Genomic DNA, 19,930 nt, shown 5'->3' on the forward strand with positions numbered 1-19,930 from the left:
TTGGTCAGCAACAGAGTCCGTACGTATACATATAAGTGTCATGTAACATACTTATTTATAATTGTTACATTACCCCCTTCCTTTAAAAAAAAAAAAATAACAAAAGAAAACTTGAACATAAATATTGTTTTTATCTCGTCTTGATTGCTTGAATATGATGATGTTATGCTGTTGATTGAAGTTTTTTGTGATTTTTTTGAATTTCCTCATTAATACAGTGTAGACTATTTGTGTGTTATAAGTATTTGCTTACAGGTATTTCTACCGTGCCTCTGGCAAATTATACTTTTTATTAACCCAAATAGTGTTTGTCTTATAATGTATACATTCGATTGTTTTATTATTTATTTTATGTTTATCAATTTTTCTAATTAACATTCATGATTGACAATAGGAGTACGTCTAATAATATAATATCTATAATAAGTTAATCTAATTACAAAATTACAATAAAACATTTTTTTTTTTTTATATATATAATCATAATATTTCTAATATAACTTTAATCCATAATATTTAGTTACATGATTTGAATATTTTTGGTTAACTAAACTGGTATTTGATGTCCGCTATGTATTTATGAATATATCTGAAACTTGACTTTTAGGTTAACATCATAAAAATATCCTTATACAATAGTTGATTATAGATTGATAAAAAATTTTATCACTTATCCCGTAATATATCTTAGATTTAATTTATTTATTTTTGCATTGTTATGTAATTTTCGTTTATTAATATTTTTATTATTTCTGTTTTTGTCACGTGAGATAATGACTTGAATTGTATTAATCGATTAGCGTAGGTAGATTATATTTAGTTCGTTTCTTCAACGGTTATATTATTATCATTTTGTGTTTTATTCTTATCCACATGATATACTACTTTGAGTTTATCTTCAGTTTGGTTTTTAGTCTTTTTATTGATATTTTTTATGTATTTAATTGTTTTATATATTATTACCACTATTACTATTATTATTAATGTTGTAATTCCAATAGAGTGAATATGTGTTGTTTTTTCTTTGTATTTTAAAAGGTTTTCCATTTCTTGATTTAAAACTGATAGTGATTTAGCGTGAGTTTTTAAATCATTAAATTTTCTGGGTATATCAATAGTATCTAAATTGTTATATGTTAAATTTTGTTTCATGATTATATTATTGAAATCTTCGGTAAAGTTAGGTAGGTGGAAAGGAGGTAAGTAGTCTTTTGAAAAATGACTTTGGTTTTTATATTTTGAAATTATGAGGGTGTTTTTTGTAAATGCTTTGCAATTTGTTCTCAGAGATAATAGACCTGTTTGATTAAGAATTGTGTTTTCCGCCTCATCACCACAACTAATTACTATGTCTATTGGTTCAGGAGTAGCATATAGCCATTGGTTATTATTTTTTAGGTGATGCCAAATATCGTGGGTCATGGTAATAGTCTTAATTTCACAGTTAGATGGTATAGCGTTACCTCCTTTAAACATTTGGAATTCACAATTTGGTTTGGTTGCGCTAGATAACGGGGTACTTACACTACAAATTGTATTCGTTTTGATAGATTTACACTTGTTGACCTGATCTTGGGAAAAAAATGTGTAATACTGTTTATTATTTTCTACGATTAAATATTCTTCCGGAGATTGTATAAAGATAAAATTATTTTTATTAACGTGTACTGGTAAGCTATCATTCGATATAGATTAAAATTTAGGTTTTCTATTAATGGTACGTTTATTGAGTAGATAATTAAGTGGTTCTGATAACATAAATTTAACTCTATAATTTTCATAAAATCAAAGTAATTTTTAATATTAATTTCCACCGGCATATTTAGATTTGAAGGTAAGTTTGCTTTTACGTCCTTAAATTGTTCTAATAACTCGTTTGGTTTTAATATCTGAGAATTGATCTGTCCTCTGTGGGCTGTTATTACTGTATTTAATATAACTGAAGTTTCTTTTGAAAATTGATTTATAAGTTCACTATATACTGAGCTATATAACATAATATATTCTTTTATATTTATTATTTTTAATTCTTCTTTTTGATTAATTATTTCATAATTTATTTTATTTATATAGTCATTCAAATTATTTTTAATTTAAGTAAAATTTAACGAAATTTTTGTAACTGAATCAAGGGTACTTTCGAAAATTTTAATTTGATCATTCTGAAGTAAAAGTTTTTAATTGTTTTTTCTCCAAAAGCCTAATTTTATTTTGATATTCTCCCCTTCTTCCTCAGTCAAAACTCCAAATAAGGCTCGTTGTAGTTTTCCAATCCCTCCGAAAAATGAGCTTCGTTTTGTTCTATAGCCATTAGAATTTAAGTCGTGTTTTCTATCAATGTTTAAAATTTTAAATACTGTTGTAGTGTGTCTCTTTCATCATTAATTTTGTCTAGTAGTGCTGTGTTCATTTTTTTAAAATTTATACATATATCGTTTATATCAGTTGACTTATTTTCAAATTTTTGGAAAATTAGCTTACATCTGTTAAAGTATATATTTATGAACGCATAACTATTTTCGTAATTTGAAATATTATAAAACGTTAAAAAATTCCATTGAGAAATAGCTATGTGTAATGGAGATATGTTTTCGAAATAAATACCCTGGATTGGTAATAAATTGTTTATTCTCAAAAAAATTAGAATTTCCCTTAGTTAACTCAAATATCATAAATATCATTATTATTTTCATATTAATTGTTTTAATGATACGTTTTAGTGATACGTTATGTTAAACCGTGTAAGTAAAAAAAAAATTAAGTAAATCCCTTAGTAAATAAATATATAACTATAATAGTATTAATTATGATTAATTATTTTACTTACCAAAGTGTGATTATTCTACGTTATTTGTATATTGTGTAGTTTGAATACTTCGTCGTATGAGTGTATGATTGTTTCTCTCCTGTTCGTTATTTATGAATGATTCTTGCGTAGGTACTGTTAAATTGCCTTAATATACGGTTAGTAGTATGTTTTTTGCTGTGTTCTTTTTTTAAATATCGAGCCTACGTTTGTTACTTATTATTATTATTGTATATTATTGTTTGTATAATTGTTCATATTAGTCGTGTGTCGTGTCATCAAATATTAATTTGATATTTTATCGTTTAAGTCGTGACCTCTTTTTAAAATTATGGTGCAATGTAATTTCCTGTGTATTAAATTTCGTTATAATAATATAAATGCAATAGATGCGGTTTTTTTTTTATATTTATACTATTATGTTAATTAATTACTACATGTCTTAAATATATATTTATGTTAATATGTAATAACTTAGAATATGAATGTAATGCGCCTAATTATGTTGCTTACCTATGTAATTTATTTAATTTCTCGGTTTTTAAATTTTTTCAGTTGACTAACATGTTTATAGTCATTTATTAACTGTCCGTTTTTTGTTATTTCTACTACATATGTAACTTCTGATATTTGTCGTACAATTTTGAATGGTCCCCCGTATATGCAAATTTCGATTCTTTATTTTCTGTCTTTACTAATACCTTTTCCCCTACTATGAATTTGATTTGTTTTCTGCGTAAATCATAATGTTTTTTATTTTTTATAAATTTTTCCTCTAGTAATTTTGGTAACTCGTCTCTTATGTTATTTAATTTTTCTAATTCGTTTAAAATTTCTGGTGCTGTATCTGTGCTAATAAGATTATAATCGAAGATTGATTTTGGGTGATAACCGTGTAATAAATAAAATGGAGACTGATTCGTTGTTTCATTGACTGATGTGTTGTAACCGAAAAGTACGTATTTTAAATATTGATTCCAGCAATTTGTTTTTTCTTGTACAAAGTGGCTTATCATATCGATTAGAGTACAATTAAACTTTTCGGTTTGTCCTTGGCTCTGAGGGCGGTACGCTATTGAATTAGTATTTCGTATGTTTAGTGCTTTTAATAGGTCTTTTACTAATTTATTTGTAAAATGTAACCCCCTATCTGAATGTATTTCTCCTATTGCCCCAAACTGTAATATTATGTCTATGAGAAATGCTACGGTTGATTTTGAGTCGGCATGTTTATATGACTTTGCTATGGCATATTTTGTAGTCGCACATGTACCTACTAAAATGTATGAATATCCATTACTCGGGGCCCTATATAATCTATAGTGAACCTCCCGAAGGGCCTTCCTGTTATTTTTGGTGATGTTAACATGTGGCCGTATGTTGCCGTTTTATCAGCCTTTCGTTTTTGGCAACTTAAACATGACGTTACAAATGTGCGAATACCATATTATACATGGTTGGCCAGAAATAACGTTTTATGATTTTTTTGTATGTTTTGTCAATTCCGAGATGGGCCGCGAATGGGTGATCGTGAAAGTTACGTAAAATTTCATTTTTACGACAGTTCGGTAATGCTATTAAATGTATTGTGTTTCCTTTGGATGTATGTTTGTACATAAGAACATTTTCTTGATTTAAAAAATAATTTCTTGATTTTCTTATCCATACTTGGTCTGATATGTCTGGGTTGTCTAATGCTTGTATTATTTTGTTAAGTATTGGGTCGTTACGTTGTTCTATTGGTAAATTAATAACAGTAACGTTGCAAATGGTTAGGTCCCTATCCTTTTGTAATTCTTGTTCATAAGTTGGTGGGTCGAATACCGGGTTTCTTGACATCGCATCACACACTTGATTTAACAGTCCTTTTCGGTATTTTATTATAAAGTCAAAGTCAATTATTATACTTTTTAGTCGTTGAATTCGCACTGATAGAGTTTTAATGTTATCTAGTTATCTAAGTGGGGCGTGGTCTGTCCAAATTTCTACTTCGACACCATATATATATGTGCGGAATGTTTTTAATGTAAAAACTATCGCTAGTAATTCTAATTCTATTGTGCTGTACTTCTCTTCTATCGTAGTTAACCGCCGGGAGACAAAATACACAGAGTGTAGTTGTTTATCTTCTTCTGATTTTTGTAGTAAAGTTCCTGCTATACCGATTTTGTTAGCATCTGTCCATATTGTTATAGGTAAACTCGGGTTAAAGTGTTTTAAAAGAGGCGGATTGGTTAGTTGGTTTTTTAGTTTTTCAAAAGCATTTTGATGTAACACGGACCATTGTATGGGTGATTTTTTTGTAGGATAATGTCCCCGCGTTAAATCAGTTATTGGTGAAATTAATTCTGCATATCGTGGTATAAATTTTCTAAAAAAATTGCACAATCCTAAGAAACTACGTGTCTGTTTAATTGTTTTTGGGGTTGGAAAATTTTTTATTGCAGCCAGACCCTCGGGATTTGGTTTAACTCCGTCTTGATTTACTACCCTAACAGCACAGACCTTCCCGGGTACCGCCTATATAAAGCCCAATTGATACTTAATAGGAATTTCCTGATGGGCTGCATTTCGACCTCTCCGGAACCTCCCGTGAAGTACCCAATTGATACCTAACAGGAACTTCCCGATGGGATGTATTTTAATCGTCCCAAGACTTACCCAGTAATTCGAGTTAAATTGTAACTTTAATGTATTTATACATTTTATGTTTAATTTATAATTGCATTAGTAAAAATTATATACCTAATCCTTGTAATAATATTATATACTTCTGAATTTATTAATCAACAATAAATAATATGTTCATTGTCGATGTTTGTACATAGGATAGAATCTGCTTAATATACTTAATAATTTAAATGAAATTTTTATACGGCTATATTATAGTATTAATCATTTATTTATTGCAATCAACTTACTATATTATATTATTATTATAATATTATGATTCTAACATATAAACTGTAAACATTAAACAATATTAAAATCTATAGAATAATATTATGGCGGCATGGCTCATTGCGCAATATGCGCCGCTATCGCGGAGTATGGATAGTTCGATGTTTACTTGGAAATATAAGCTATTTTTATATTTTTCATGAATATTCTAAGAGTATACTTCTGCACCCTACCCACATACGCGACGCCGATACCATGCAATACGATAAGACTGACCAATGCGTATCTACTATTCTATTATATACTATCTAATATATATATATTGTCTATGGTGTTATAACTTATCGATTATTGAATAATGAGTATTGTTATTTGTTAAGATTATTTGACTTTTATTTTTAGACATTTACATTTCGATTTCAACCGTTCTTGGTGCTTGTCGTCTCATCGTTATTCATTGCGTCACTCCATGCTTATTGCTTATATCCACGTGGTTTATAATTTGTAAGTATAATTTGTTGTTATTATACTAAGGTACAATATATAATGTATTTATTGTAATATTATTTATTTTTATTTTAGCTGGCTGTTGCACAAACCTGAACAGTGAACTGATCACTGCATACAATATAGTTGATACTTGATAGTCTGTAAGTCATTTTGTAATTGAGGACTTGAAATCAATAACGGGCTAAGTGCCAAAAAGTTGATTTTTGGATTAGCTTCAGAAAAATGTTCTAAGTGCCAAGCCCAATAACATGTGAAACGGGCTAAGTGCCTTGGTTAATAATATTATAGGTAAAAACATCCGCTAGATAACGTGTGTGGTATGTGCCGGGATTTTGTGGTGAAATAACGTGCTAAGTGCCACTAAATATATTATTTCTATTTTTGATCATGTTAATGTTATTTCCCATGCTGTTACGCGATCCGTCCTATAATAAAAATAATTATTTCAGTTATCAGTATATGTTGGTCGTTCAGACAGAATAGGTATACACACATTACCTGTATATTTATTTTACTCAAAGTATTACCTATTTATTACTAATAAAATGCCAAAAAAACAGTCAGTGCATAATGAAAGAAAAATCCGTAGAAGTGAAGGAAAACCTTACGTTACCAAGAAAAATGTTATGGTTGAAGGAAAAAAAGAACCAAAAGAAGAGATCAGTTGTAAATGTAAGTTTCACTGTCGTAGTGTTTCATATACTCAAAAGAAACTCCTATTTCATGACTTTTATGCCTTAAAAGACAACTGTAAACAAAATTCTTATTTGATGGGTTTGATGATTATTACTCCGGTGAAAAGAAAGCGTCACGGAAAGTATGATGATCCGAAGGACAGCAGACGGCAAGTTACCGTATGCTTTTCTATGCCAGATGGAACGGGCAACATCATACAGGTCTGTAAAAAATTATTTATGGAAGTTTTTGGGATTACTAAACGCAGAATTGAGACTCTAGTGTTAAAAATAAAAAGGGAGAGACTGTATATACTGAAACTCGTGGTAATACGCAGAATAGAAGCAAGTTTACTGATGCAGATAAAAACCTTATAATAGAGCATGTGAACTCCTTTCCGAGAGATGAGAGTCATTACGGGAGAAAAAAAAGCAAAAAAGAATATTTAAGCCAAGATTTAAATATCAGTAAATTATTTCGTTCGTTTAAAGATAAATTTCCTGACTCTCCTGTTACCTACAGGTTTTTCTTTGAAACGTTTAAACAAAAATGCCCAAATATTTCATTCCATAAACCACGTACAGATACTTGCAGTAAATGTGATTTGTTATCAGCAGAAGTAGCGGCAAAACCACGTGATAAACATACCAAAAATATGTTAGAACTTCATCACAAAAAAGCTGAAAAAGCAAGGCAACAAATGAAACAAGACACGGTTTTGTCTCAGCTCCCTACCAGTGATATTTGCATGTTTTCAATGGATTTAGAACAGGTCTTATCTTTGCCTTCATTAACGCATAGTCAAATATTTTACTTGCGTCAGTTATCCTGTTACAATTTAGGTGTACATTTTGGTGACAGTAACAGAGGGCACATGTTCTTATGGCACGAAGGTATGAGCGGCCGAGGAGGAAATGAAATCGCTTCATGTGTTTTTGAAGCATTGAATTCTAATCCAACAGTGAAACGTAAACTAACTATTTGGTCTGATAACTGTGTGGGCCAAAATAAAAACAAAATGTTATTATTTCTATGGATATATTTAACACTCACAGATAAATTTGACGAAATTAATCATAAGTACCTAGTGTCTGGGCATTCCTTTCTATCCTGTGACAGAGATTTCGCCCAAATTGAAAAACGTAAAAGAGTTGAAAAGTGTGAAGTTCCAATGGACTTGTTAAAACTCATTGTTCACGCCACACCAAATAACCCGTTTATTGTCACTTTATTAGAACCCAATAATTTCTATGATTTCAAAAAAGCAGCAGACAAGTACTTAAATACTGGAAAACTTCAAATTTCAAAATGTTCTTGGCTCAAAATAACAAAAGACAAGCCCGGTGTGGTGCAAACCAAGACTACTTTCAATGAACTTGAAGCCTGGAGCGCGTGGAAAGTCATCAAAAAAGGTGTGACAGTTAACACAATAAAAGAGATGGATTTACCGTCGTTGGTATGTGAAAATAAAATATCAGTCGAAAAAAAAAAGATCTTCAGCAAATGCTACCATTTCTAAAAGAAGAAAATAAAGAATTTTTCGAAAAATTAATTAAGTAAATGAAGCTATTTTTTTCTCTTCGTTTTTTATTATTTGTAAAAACTTAAGTCTAATATTACCAATATCTGTATTAAATTAATTAATTTGTAAAAAAATAAAAAAAAATTCTTTGGCACTTGGCACGTTTTTACCGATATATACTGCTGTGACTTAACACGTTTTATAATTTTTTTAGTATAAGATTTTTTTTTTTATTTTAAGGGGCGAAATTAAACTTATATTTTGCACAAGTAGTGTTAAGTATAAGTTATTAAAGGGTCTTACATTGTTATTGAAATTTATTTTTACAATTTTCCTCTAGTTTCAAAAAAATTGTGAATAAATCAATATCAACTTTTTGGCACTTAGCCCGTTATTGATTTCAAGTCCTCAATTATATTTATTTACAAAGTTAAATATATATATTAATATTAATAATTATTTAAAATATTCAGCTATGTATAACCATAATATTAGTATATCTACTAAACGTACAATATTTAAAAAATAATATATCTACTATATATGTAACTATATATGTAACAAAATAACAGTCGACTTTTTAATTGATAACCAACCTGAATTAGGTCTATAACCAAATAAATATCTCATCATATTTTTGCTATGCCAAGTTCTTAGACCTCTAATAATCTTCAAACTAAACTAAACATTTTTTTTTAAATAAATATTTTAATGTTATACCTAGAAAGAACTAATTTTAAACATGGTTTTTTTACAATCATTTCTTATACTTATACTGATGAATCTTTATGTCATGAAATTAATATACTTGATATTTTTTGATGGATAACAATCCATTTTAATTTCTTTAGCTAAATGGAATTTGAATTATTCAATTATCACAAAAACTAATTCTAGTTTGCAAAAAATATTAAAAAGGTTTAATTGTTTTGAAATTTTGAATAATGATTGTAGTATTGGAGTTTTCAATTAATTTAATTCTTTATAAATATAAGCTAATATAGTTTATATAACAATATCGACTAAGGTTTACATTTTATATTATATTAATTGCATCAAAGTAATAATTAATGTTTAAAATTAAATACTTGTAAGTACATACATATTATTAAATGTTTATGGTACAGTTGACTATAAATTAGAAAAATATTGCCTGTTTATCTATCTCAGTCTTTTATAAACTGTCAAGACTTGAAATGGATGAATTCATTAAATTTATATTCAATGGTGTGGTGAACTCAAATATTGTCAGAGACTAGCATTTTTTTTACAATTACCAAAATACCACCTTATCTACCATATACACATTACACTTCTATTAAATAAAAATTATGATTATTTTAGTATATTACCCACTCACTCACCCATCATTAAGAAACTCAAAAACAGTCTCTCGATTATTCTTTTTTCCATCTCGCTGCTTATATTATTTGTATTTTACACGCATTTTTATTTTACAAACAAGTATATTTTATTGTTTTTACATTTAGCTATATACTCAAGATTAAAACCATGTCAGATTTAAGTAGCACTGAAGACAATGTAGGAGATTGACTCTGAGATTGATGAAGTGCTTGCAAAAAAAAAACGCAGAGAGCTTGCTGCTAAAAGGGTTAATAAACAAAATATGTTATCACCAAAAAGAATCATAAGTCAAACTACAAAAGTATCTAGTTTTTCTATTCCACCACTACCAAAAGATCCATTTAAGTCATTACCTGGTAAGTATTACTAAAAATTAAATTACTTTGTTTAGTTTAATTATGTTGTTTTATACTATAAACCATAAAGTGTTAGATGCTAATCACAAACGTGTTGGAAAGAATACTAAAGGTAAAATTATATTTCTTAGTAAATATCTAAATAAACAAATTGGGTACTTTTTATTATAAATTTAATACCTATCAATTTTTCTAGATAACGAATCTTGCAGAAAAAATATTGCACATTTATACTCTCCTTCTACAAGTAAACAAGATTGGTCAGTTGAACTTATATTGAAGAAAATACTGAAAGTAAGACAAATATTAAAGTTTAAAAAGTCTAAATTCAATTTTTAATATGCATAATTTCTGTTTTTAGTTTATAAATTGCCCAAGCAGAACAAACATATTTGTAATTCTCCTTCATTTACTCAAAATTCATTTCTAAATAATAAAAACAATTTGTACTTAAATCAAATGAAATTATACTCGCCTATTAGCGAAATTAATATCACCAAAAATACTGGTATGTCTACATTGTCAAACGGGTAATATAATACCTGTGATATATTTAATTTATTATTAATTACATTTTATAGAAAACGATCTGATGGCATCTCCTCCGATGTTTATTGATAGTCCAATTAAAAGTAATCAAAAAAGAAGCTTTTTTGATATGACACCTGAATCTACTAAAAAACATAAAAAAAATGTTGCAGTGAGACAACTAATTTCTACAACAGAGTCTGAGATATTAACAAATGACAGTGAAGCTAATGATAAGAATTAGTATCTTAAATCATATTATACAGCTGATCTATTTAAAAAATAAAAATTGTTCTGGTATCTAAATAAATATATATATTTTTCAATTGTAATTTTATGTTTACAGTAAATTATGGTTGTATCTTAAAATTGATTACCTCAACATTACCACAACTTAATTCAAAACTCAATAAAATAATTTTAAATCAATCTAAACATGAAGAAATGCTGAAAGATATTTTAAAGAATAATTCAGTACACGATGATAGCTTTCATGACAATACTGATTTGGAAGGATTCCCGTTGAATAATTTGAATTCTTTAAAAGAAGTAGATTCAAAACTAAAGTCTGATACATTATATTATAAATGTTTGGTATGACAGTTCATAAAATGTTACAAATTACATTTGTTTTGTAAAAAAGCATACATATTTTCCCTAGCTAAAACGATTGAAAGAATTTGGTGGTAATAATGTATACATGATGACTAAATGCATAATGGAATTTTTGATAACGGATAATTTGGGGATGCAAATATCATTAACGGGACGTGGAACAAATAATAAAAAAAATGAAAAAATGTCTCTGATTTCATTAACAATATTCTTGACCCAACAAATTTAATAACTAATTTATTAATAACTATGGAATAAAAAATTTAAAAAATTTAAAATGTCCGTAAAGACCTTAGAAAGAGTGAAAATGTTTTGAAAATTTTATCAAGTATAGCAATTGATAAAATAGACATATAGTGTAAATTATTTAAAATATCTAGATACAGTTATTTGTTTTTTTAATTACAACAAAATAAGAAAATCGCTAGTTACATGATAAATCGAGTGAATACCAATGTTGTAAAAATTTGAACTTTTCAAACACTCATAAAAATTCCAATTTAGTTTCTGGTAGAAATAATTTTTTTTTAAATTAGACAAACTTACGAGGAATCTTGTATTAAATTTTTAAATTTTAGATTTAAAAAGAAAAATTTTTATGAATTTTTAACAAAATAATTTGCACATTTTCTTCATTTGTTTGTATTTTATATTTTGTCAAAATTCGAACTTTAAATGCTTATAAAAAAAAATGTGATTACTGACTATGTATAAAATGTATTATTAATATTTTTCAATTATTATAATTTATATAAGACGCCTCGTCCTTAATTTTTAACCCTTTCGCTACCATTGTCCATTGCAATGGACATGACTTTATTTTATTTTCTATAATTTACTATGTATACAAACTAATCATATTACGCATATATATTTATCTAACACTAGTATAAATCAAAATAAAAATATTTTTAGACTTCTAACTAATATAGTTTTTTGTGAAGAAATGAAAATACAAAACAAAATTTTGTATACTGTTGTGTTATTAAAAACTGAAATATATTTTAACTTATTCACTGAAATATAAGTGTTGGTAACACTGAATATTTTTTTCTTGGTAAAAGGTATCTGGAATGATAAAATTTTGTTGATTAAGCACAAGGTTTATAGATACTAAAGGTTGCCTCATAGTCATGTAAACAAACTCAAACCCCCTGCACCATTCCCGACCTAGTGACGTCATTGTCGTACAACATCGGCGGCGGCCTGCCCGAGGCTCCATATTCTATACGTATTTCGTCGTACAATTTACACAATTTCTCTCTGGAAATTTTTTTTTCGAGTGCACCATTTAGAATATATTTTAAACCACCTATATAATATAATATTATACGCATTTTCTATTTTTATACATGATAATGGCCTTTTTTTTTTTTACAATATCTAATAATATTTAATGATATTTTGTTATTATATGTGTAATATATTATTATAAAGAATAAATTACATCAGCCATATTTACTAAGTCAAATAGTGTTTAAAAAGTACCGTGTGTGACTTTAAAGGAATACCTAATACGTTTAATTTGTAATATATAAAATAATAAAAACATTATCTTAAAAATAGTATTTTATTTTTTATTTTATTAAATGAGAAAAAAATCAGTCATGGTATGGTACATTTCAATAATTTATAATAACAATGCATAAAATAACAAAAGAATATTAATTGATATTTTTTACAGACTATAATTATAAAATCCTACTAATAATACAAATTATTTTAAGATAGGATGTTTAACATAATTTTTAAACCACAACTTATAAAAAATTCAGTCAAAGTAAAGTACATTTAAATTTGTTATACTTAATAATAATAAAAATAATAATTGAAAAATGCTTATCATAATACATATTTGCTAATGACTTAATAATAAAAAAAAAATTGTCACAGAATAGTTAATTTAAAATTAGTATTAGGTACATAATAATAAGTATAAAGTTCTAATAAAAATAAAATATTAAAATTTAATAACCGATATTATGCCCTATGTCATCAGCCTTTTAAGTTTTTTCATTTTCTGTAATTGTGCTTTTGCTTTTCGTTGTTTAATTAATAAGTTTGAATGTTGGTTTAAGTATCTCATCCTAATAAAAACTCTTTGTTTGATGTATGTTTGAATTACAGGTTTGTATTTTTCCTCGATTTCCATTTGACGGATAATTTTATAGGTCAGATATTTTACAACTCCAAGCCTTTTAGGAATTTGATTTTTTGTTATTTTTTTAAACAACCTTTCTATTCTAATAACTTGATTTTTGAAATCTTGACTAGGTGCAATTAAACCACCATAAGATAAATGATGTATCCATGTTGGTATTTGATAGTCATGTTCTAGTGGGCTTTCTAAATTACATTTTGTTGTAGTCAAACCAAGTTCTGGAAACTGTATTTTATATTTTTTGGCAACCCAACCTGCCAAGTATTCTGTAGCATCTTCTTCCATTTCATATTTATTGTCAATTTCTTGTAGAGAATCGTTATCACTTTCTGTAGTACTTCCACTTTCATCTAAATTTTCAACATTGTTTATTTTTAAGTTAATTTTTTTAAGAGCTGTAGCTACCATAAATTCTTCGTTATTAACGTGTGTTGTATTTGTTTGTTGGGAAGTAATACCAGGATTTTTTCCTAAAATCAACATCCTCAGTCTATAAAGGGCGTTTAAAGGTGTAGGGTGGTCATCCAATCCACCTCTTCCACGTAATTGAGAAAATAAATTTTCGAGTGCATCTTGGTTTATTTTGCATGTTAACATATATTTCAACCAGTTTTGTTGAAGTATTTTGAGAAGCACTTTAGTCCCATTAATTTGCATAAGAATAGCTTTTTGAAAAATCTGAAGTCCAAATTTCCCGGTGCACCTCATTGATAAAATTGTGTCATACATCTTGTTAAGAAGAAGATCTTGTTCTTCCAAAGCTAAACCATAAGGTGTAGTGAATGGTGTACGTTTGTCATTTGGATGACGAACATTCATCAAATCAAACCAGTTATTAATTAATTCTATGAAATTGGCGGTGTCTTCAAATAATTTATTGTCTTCAATTGGTCTATAGTGCAGCAATGCTATTGCAGTTGTATGTGACAATAGTTGTGACGCTAAACGAACTTTTTGTCTCTGCGGTCCAGCACAAGTTAAATGTTCACTGTTCAGTTTGTGGCATACACTAAGTTCTGTAGATGTTTTACTAATCAATGACTCAAGTGGTTTTTTGTTAATTATTTGGTCTCCTATTAAAAATCCTGTATCAAGCAGCCAATTTCTCAAAAGTTTTAAAATATGAGGTACATCTGGGACATAAACTATTTCTCTACCATTTGGGATAGAAAAAACAGGGTTTTCGTAGTTAATGTCTAATGCTTTCCACAAGCCAATATTACCACCTCCGCAGTCACTCACACAACAAATTGTTTTGAAACCAATTTCATCAAGTTTTTCTATTACATCAAATATAATTTCTTTAGTCATTTTCTTATCAAAATCAACATATAATTGTTGTTTTCAATTTGATGCAATACCTCTAGCCATTATTACATGCATTTGACTGTGAGGACCGATAACTTCATCACGTACAACATCATATTCTAGAGTACTAGCCACTTTAACTTCATCGAACATTAAAACCGTGAGCTTCTCATAACTTTGCATACCTTCTCCATTCAGCTTCATAATTTTGAGAACGTCTCCAAGAACTCCATTCCTCATATCTATACTCTTAGCCCATCGTTGCAGAGATGATATTCCTGCAAAACAAAAAAAAAACACACTTAGTTAATATGCAACTATTATTGAGAAAAATGTATCTTACCAGGCAATGGATAATTCAATTCATTTTTGACATAAATATACGCACGCTTGCTGAAATACCTAAGAGTGAATGCTTTAGAGATTTCATCTCTTGACCAATGTACTTTTTTCTTTTTTTTCATCATAAGATCAAGTTGGTTTTGTGAAAAAACAGATGAAAGGTATTTTCTGGCTTGAATTTCAATATTCCTGGTTTTATTTACAGATAATTGTTTGATTTGTTTACTTGAAGATTTCTGACTTTTTTTTATTGAAATATTTAAATTACTGATATTTTTCTGTAGTTGTTTTAGTTGAGACCGGAGTGATTCGTTAATCTTGATTAAAGATTCATTTGAATTTTTAACAGAAATCAATTCATTTTCTTGCAAATTTAGATCAGTTTTTAATTTATCATGGGCCTTCAATAAATCTCTATACAAACATTTATAATCAATGATTTCAGGTGGTTCTTCAGTTGAATCATGTAATAATGTCGACTCATTTGAAGATGATTGTATTTCTGTATTAAGAGCCATAGTAATAACCTCATCATGAGCCTAAAAGTATGCAAAATGCAATAATTAAATACTAGTATTATATAGACTATAGTGTCCTACCAGGTACTAACATCTTTAATAATTTTTGATCCAATTAATATTTTGTGTTACTTTTTTTTTTAATGATTATTACAGTTTTAGTCTATATTACAAACATATTTATTATTATTTTTTATTTAATAAGAAAAAAAAGTTAAAAAGAAAAGTAAAATATTTGCTGTATTGAAAGTTATTAAAGATAGCATTACCTGGTGGATACCCAGTATGACAAAAATATAGCATAATTTGAAGAAGTAGAATTTAATTATATAGCATTGATATACTACTGACCTGTTTGGAGGATTTAGCTTCCATTCTTTTACTGCGATTAGAAGTTGATGTGGAAACTTGATTTCCTTGTATACAAGGCCCAGGCAGGTTTAAGGAGGGAATGACATCAGGTATTAATCTCCGTCCTTTAGGAGCATATCCTAATAGTTCGGCTTGTAGATCACGGATAAATTCGTCATCCTTAAAATGTGCAGAACATATGAATGAAGAAGAAGGGTTCCAATTGTCAGCACGTTTACATTTCAGAATCCATTCTTTCTGCAGAGCCGAGTTCTTTGGAAACCTAAATATTAAAAATGTATTTATTTATAAATATTTAACTTATGAAATTAGATAAAATAAAATAATTTTTAAATATTCTAAAATTATTCAATTAAATTGGAGTAATTGCCGTTCTGAGTATAACAAATCTAGTTTAATAATTAAATAAAAAACTCATCATTTTTAATTATAATACAAAAATAACCAATAGATACAGCTTTACTTCTGACCAATTAAGGAGTTTTTAAAAAATAATTATACTGTCTTAAAAAACCAATTATAATAAGTAACTAGTTGTTGTATTAACATAACTATTCAAGTGCATAAAGGCATTTATATAAAAACATAATATATAGAAAAAATATAGTAATAATTAGTTATTATAAGTAAAGACACAATAAAATATTTACCTATGAAAAGATATATTAGATATTCCATCTTGTTTTAATTTTCCAGAATAATTGACACACGTAGAAACTGCACAAACAGAACCACCTTTATGTTTATTGGTTGTAGCCATTATTAATATTGCGTACTAATAAACAATTTAAAATACAAATTACAAATTTTAAAAAGATAATGATAATTAAATAAACGCTGTAAACAGTGTAAGCCGTAAAAGCAAAAGGCTAAAGAATAAAAGAAAGCATGCTATCCATGCTTTTAATGCTTATCATAGTGTAGTATGTACGACGATTACGTCACGGCGCAAAATACCTCCATTCCTATTTTTTCAATATTTCTTAAATGAGGCAACCTTTAGTATCTATAAACCTTGGATTAAGCATACCTTAGTATCATACACTACAAGTAATACACGATAAAAAGTATGTCCATTGAAATGGACAGTGGGAATATCGGGTAAAATTTCAATTCTAATTTTATAACTGTTTGGGTTTTTTTCTAGAATTGAGTTTTTTGGTATTGTCATCAATATCGTATGACGTAATAATGGTAATAATATAAAAACAATTATATTATTTATATTTTTTAGTTGATATTCTGTATCAGTACCGTCTGCATGTATTCGCTCGCACGTCTCGGTTTTTTATTATTATTTCAAGTTTTTATATAATATGGCGTTAAACGAAAAACAATTTTTGAGCTTTTTGGATGACGGAACAATTAGTGATATAGATATATTGAATAGTGAGTCAGAGAATGAACTTGAAGATTTATTAAATAAATTTGCGAATGATGATTTCTCTGCCGAACTCGATAATGAAATGCTGGCTAATACAGAATTAGACTTGCACGAAGAAGACGACCAAACAACAAATGAAACTAAGTCTGGAAATGAAGTCTTTGATAAATCACCAATGCAGTTTCCATTTGTCCAAAAAAAAGATATAAAATGGATAAATAAACCATTTCAAGAGCCGTATATAAATCTTACAGATTTAGAACCAATAGATTGTCCCTCCACTATACCACAACCATACGAATATTTCACTAAATATTTTGACCAAAAAATATTCGAAGACTTGTCATTTTATACCAATTTATACGCAGTTCAAAATAATGATTTTTCTTTTAAACCTACGTCACCATTAGAAATAAGATCTTTTATTGCAATTCAAATGATGATGGGTGTTTTGAAGTACCCTAGGATCGGGATGTACTGGGAACAAAAATTTCGCGTAAATATATTTGCCGATACAATGCCCAGAAATAGATTTTATTCTATTCGACAAAATATTCATATCATCAACAATATGGATATAGCTCGTGATAATACCGATAAATTTGTAAAAATTCGTCCATTATTTGATGCGCTAAATAATCGATGTAAACAATTACCAGTGGAACGAAACATTAGTGTTGACGAACAAATAGTTCCTTTTAAAGGTCAATTAGTTATAAAACAATATATGAAAGGAAAACCGAATCCGTGGGGCATTAAAATATTTTTACTGTGTGGTCAAAGTGGCATTGTCTATAACATGATTCTTTATCAAGGAGTTTCAACTAATATTAACAAGGATTTACAAAAAAATTTCGGTCTAGGTGGAGCAGTTGTCCTCGATCTTACTAAACATCTTACGCCAAATCGACATTTTCTTTTTTTTGACAATTTTTTTTCTTCGTATAATTTATTTTATGCACTCACTGCACGTCAAATATATGCAGCAGGCACAATTCGAATAAATCGATTTTTTAATCCACCAGTTTTATCCGATAAAGTTATTATGAAAATGGGGAGAGGAACCTCTTATGAAGTAACTTCAACATTAGGAGTTGGACTGTTGAAATGGTGCGACAACAAAGCAATAACCATGGCATCTAACTTCATTACTTCAGGAAAACCGGAATCTGTTTCTCGCTGGGACAAAAAAAATAAACAATATGTTAACATCGAAAGACCAGAAATTATCAAACTATATAACAAATCCATGTTAGGAGTGGACAAACACGATCAACTTGTGAGTTATTACCGCGTGTACATGAAATCTCGAAAATGGACTCTGCGTATGATAACTCATGCTTTTGGTATGGCTGTGGCAAATTCTTGGCTCGAATACAAACAGGACGCAGAAAATATGGGAATATTAAAAAAAGATCAAAAAGATTTGTTGCATTTCAAAACCACTTTGGCTGAAGAGCTAGTGATGGTTGGACGATTCAGTCCCGGAAAAAAAAGGGGTCGTCCAACATCTTCACCATCCAGTAGTACAAGATCTGCAGAATGTAGTTCACCTACACCTGCCAAAACATCGTCAAAAGCATTGGAGTTTCGACCAACAGAAGGTGTAAGCAAAGATCTTTTTGGACATTTTCCCGCGTATGATGATAAAAAAGAAGTAACACGGTGCAAAAACAAAATATGTACAGGTAAAACACATATTGTATGTAATAAATGTAAAATTCATTTGTGTTTTACACCAAAAAAAAATTGTTTTTATGATTTCCATTGTAATTAATTTTAATCTCATTTAAGTGTTTTATAAACTAAAAGTTAATATAATATTATCTAAGTAAATAAGTTGTCTTCTTTTACGAAATAATGAAGCAAAATAAAAGTTTTATGTTTTTTTTTTACATTTGTCGTTATTGTATTATTTTAAACCGTAAATCCCAATGTCCATTCCAATGGACATACCTGTAACTTTTTAGCAATAAAAAAAAAAAAAAAAAAAAAATTGGTACATCATATTGAAAGGCCATAAGTTTCAGATATGAACAGAGAAAATTTTTTTTTTCAAAAAAATTAATTTGGTAGTGAAAGGGTTTTAAGTTTTTATTACCCAACAAATAACACTTGATTGACATTCATAGAAAAAAAACTAAAAAAATTGGAAACTTAAAAAGTAAATAGTTAAAAATAATTTAAGTATTTTAATTCCAGTCAAGTGCCGCTAGTGGGTGACTTTTTACTCACGTACTCATGAATTATTGTAACCCTTATCAAATATGCTAATTGTGCAAAATTGTACATATTGGAAAAAAAAAATAATTTTAAAAATGTTATCGTGCTTAGAAAATTCTATAATATAAACAAACAGTTAAAATTTCTTGTATCTACGGTAATTTGTTTTAGAGTTGTTTTATTATAAAACAAGTTTTCTATCAAATGGTACCATTAATTTAAACTTGTCAATTACTTCATCAATATAAACATTTGCAGTCATTTTTTGTTCAACAAACAGAAACAATAATGAATTTAACCTATCCTGAGACATTGTGCTTCTTAATTTATTTTTTATGATGCTT

General features: G+C 28.0%; 2 protein-coding genes across 2 annotated transcripts; one reads left to right on the forward strand and one right to left on the reverse strand.

Moving 5' to 3' along the window:
* Positions 1-14,783: 14,783 nt before the first annotated feature.
* Positions 14,784-16,916, reverse strand: LOC132926823 (uncharacterized). Its single transcript, XM_060991226.1, has 4 exons — positions 16,630-16,916; positions 15,959-16,241; positions 15,091-15,628; positions 14,784-15,025 (listed from the first exon to the last, which is right to left on the reverse strand). Exons 1-4 carry the CDS (start codon positions 16,737-16,739, stop codon positions 14,784-14,786), a joined length of 1,173 nt encoding a protein of 390 aa, XP_060847209.1. The 5' UTR covers positions 16,740-16,916.
* Positions 16,917-17,445: 529 nt separating this feature from the next.
* On the forward strand, positions 17,446-19,834 carry LOC132926158 (piggyBac transposable element-derived protein 3-like). Its single transcript, XM_060990496.1, has 3 exons — positions 17,446-18,226; positions 18,389-19,051; positions 19,758-19,834. Exons 1-3 carry the CDS (start codon positions 17,446-17,448, stop codon positions 19,832-19,834), a joined length of 1,521 nt encoding a protein of 506 aa, XP_060846479.1.
* Positions 19,835-19,930: the final 96 nt, after the last annotated feature.

The sequence above is a fragment of the Rhopalosiphum padi genome, chromosome 3 (genome assembly GCF_020882245.1).
Source record: "Rhopalosiphum padi isolate XX-2018 chromosome 3, ASM2088224v1, whole genome shotgun sequence".
NCBI classification, from domain to species: Eukaryota; Metazoa; Arthropoda; class Insecta; order Hemiptera; family Aphididae; genus Rhopalosiphum; species Rhopalosiphum padi.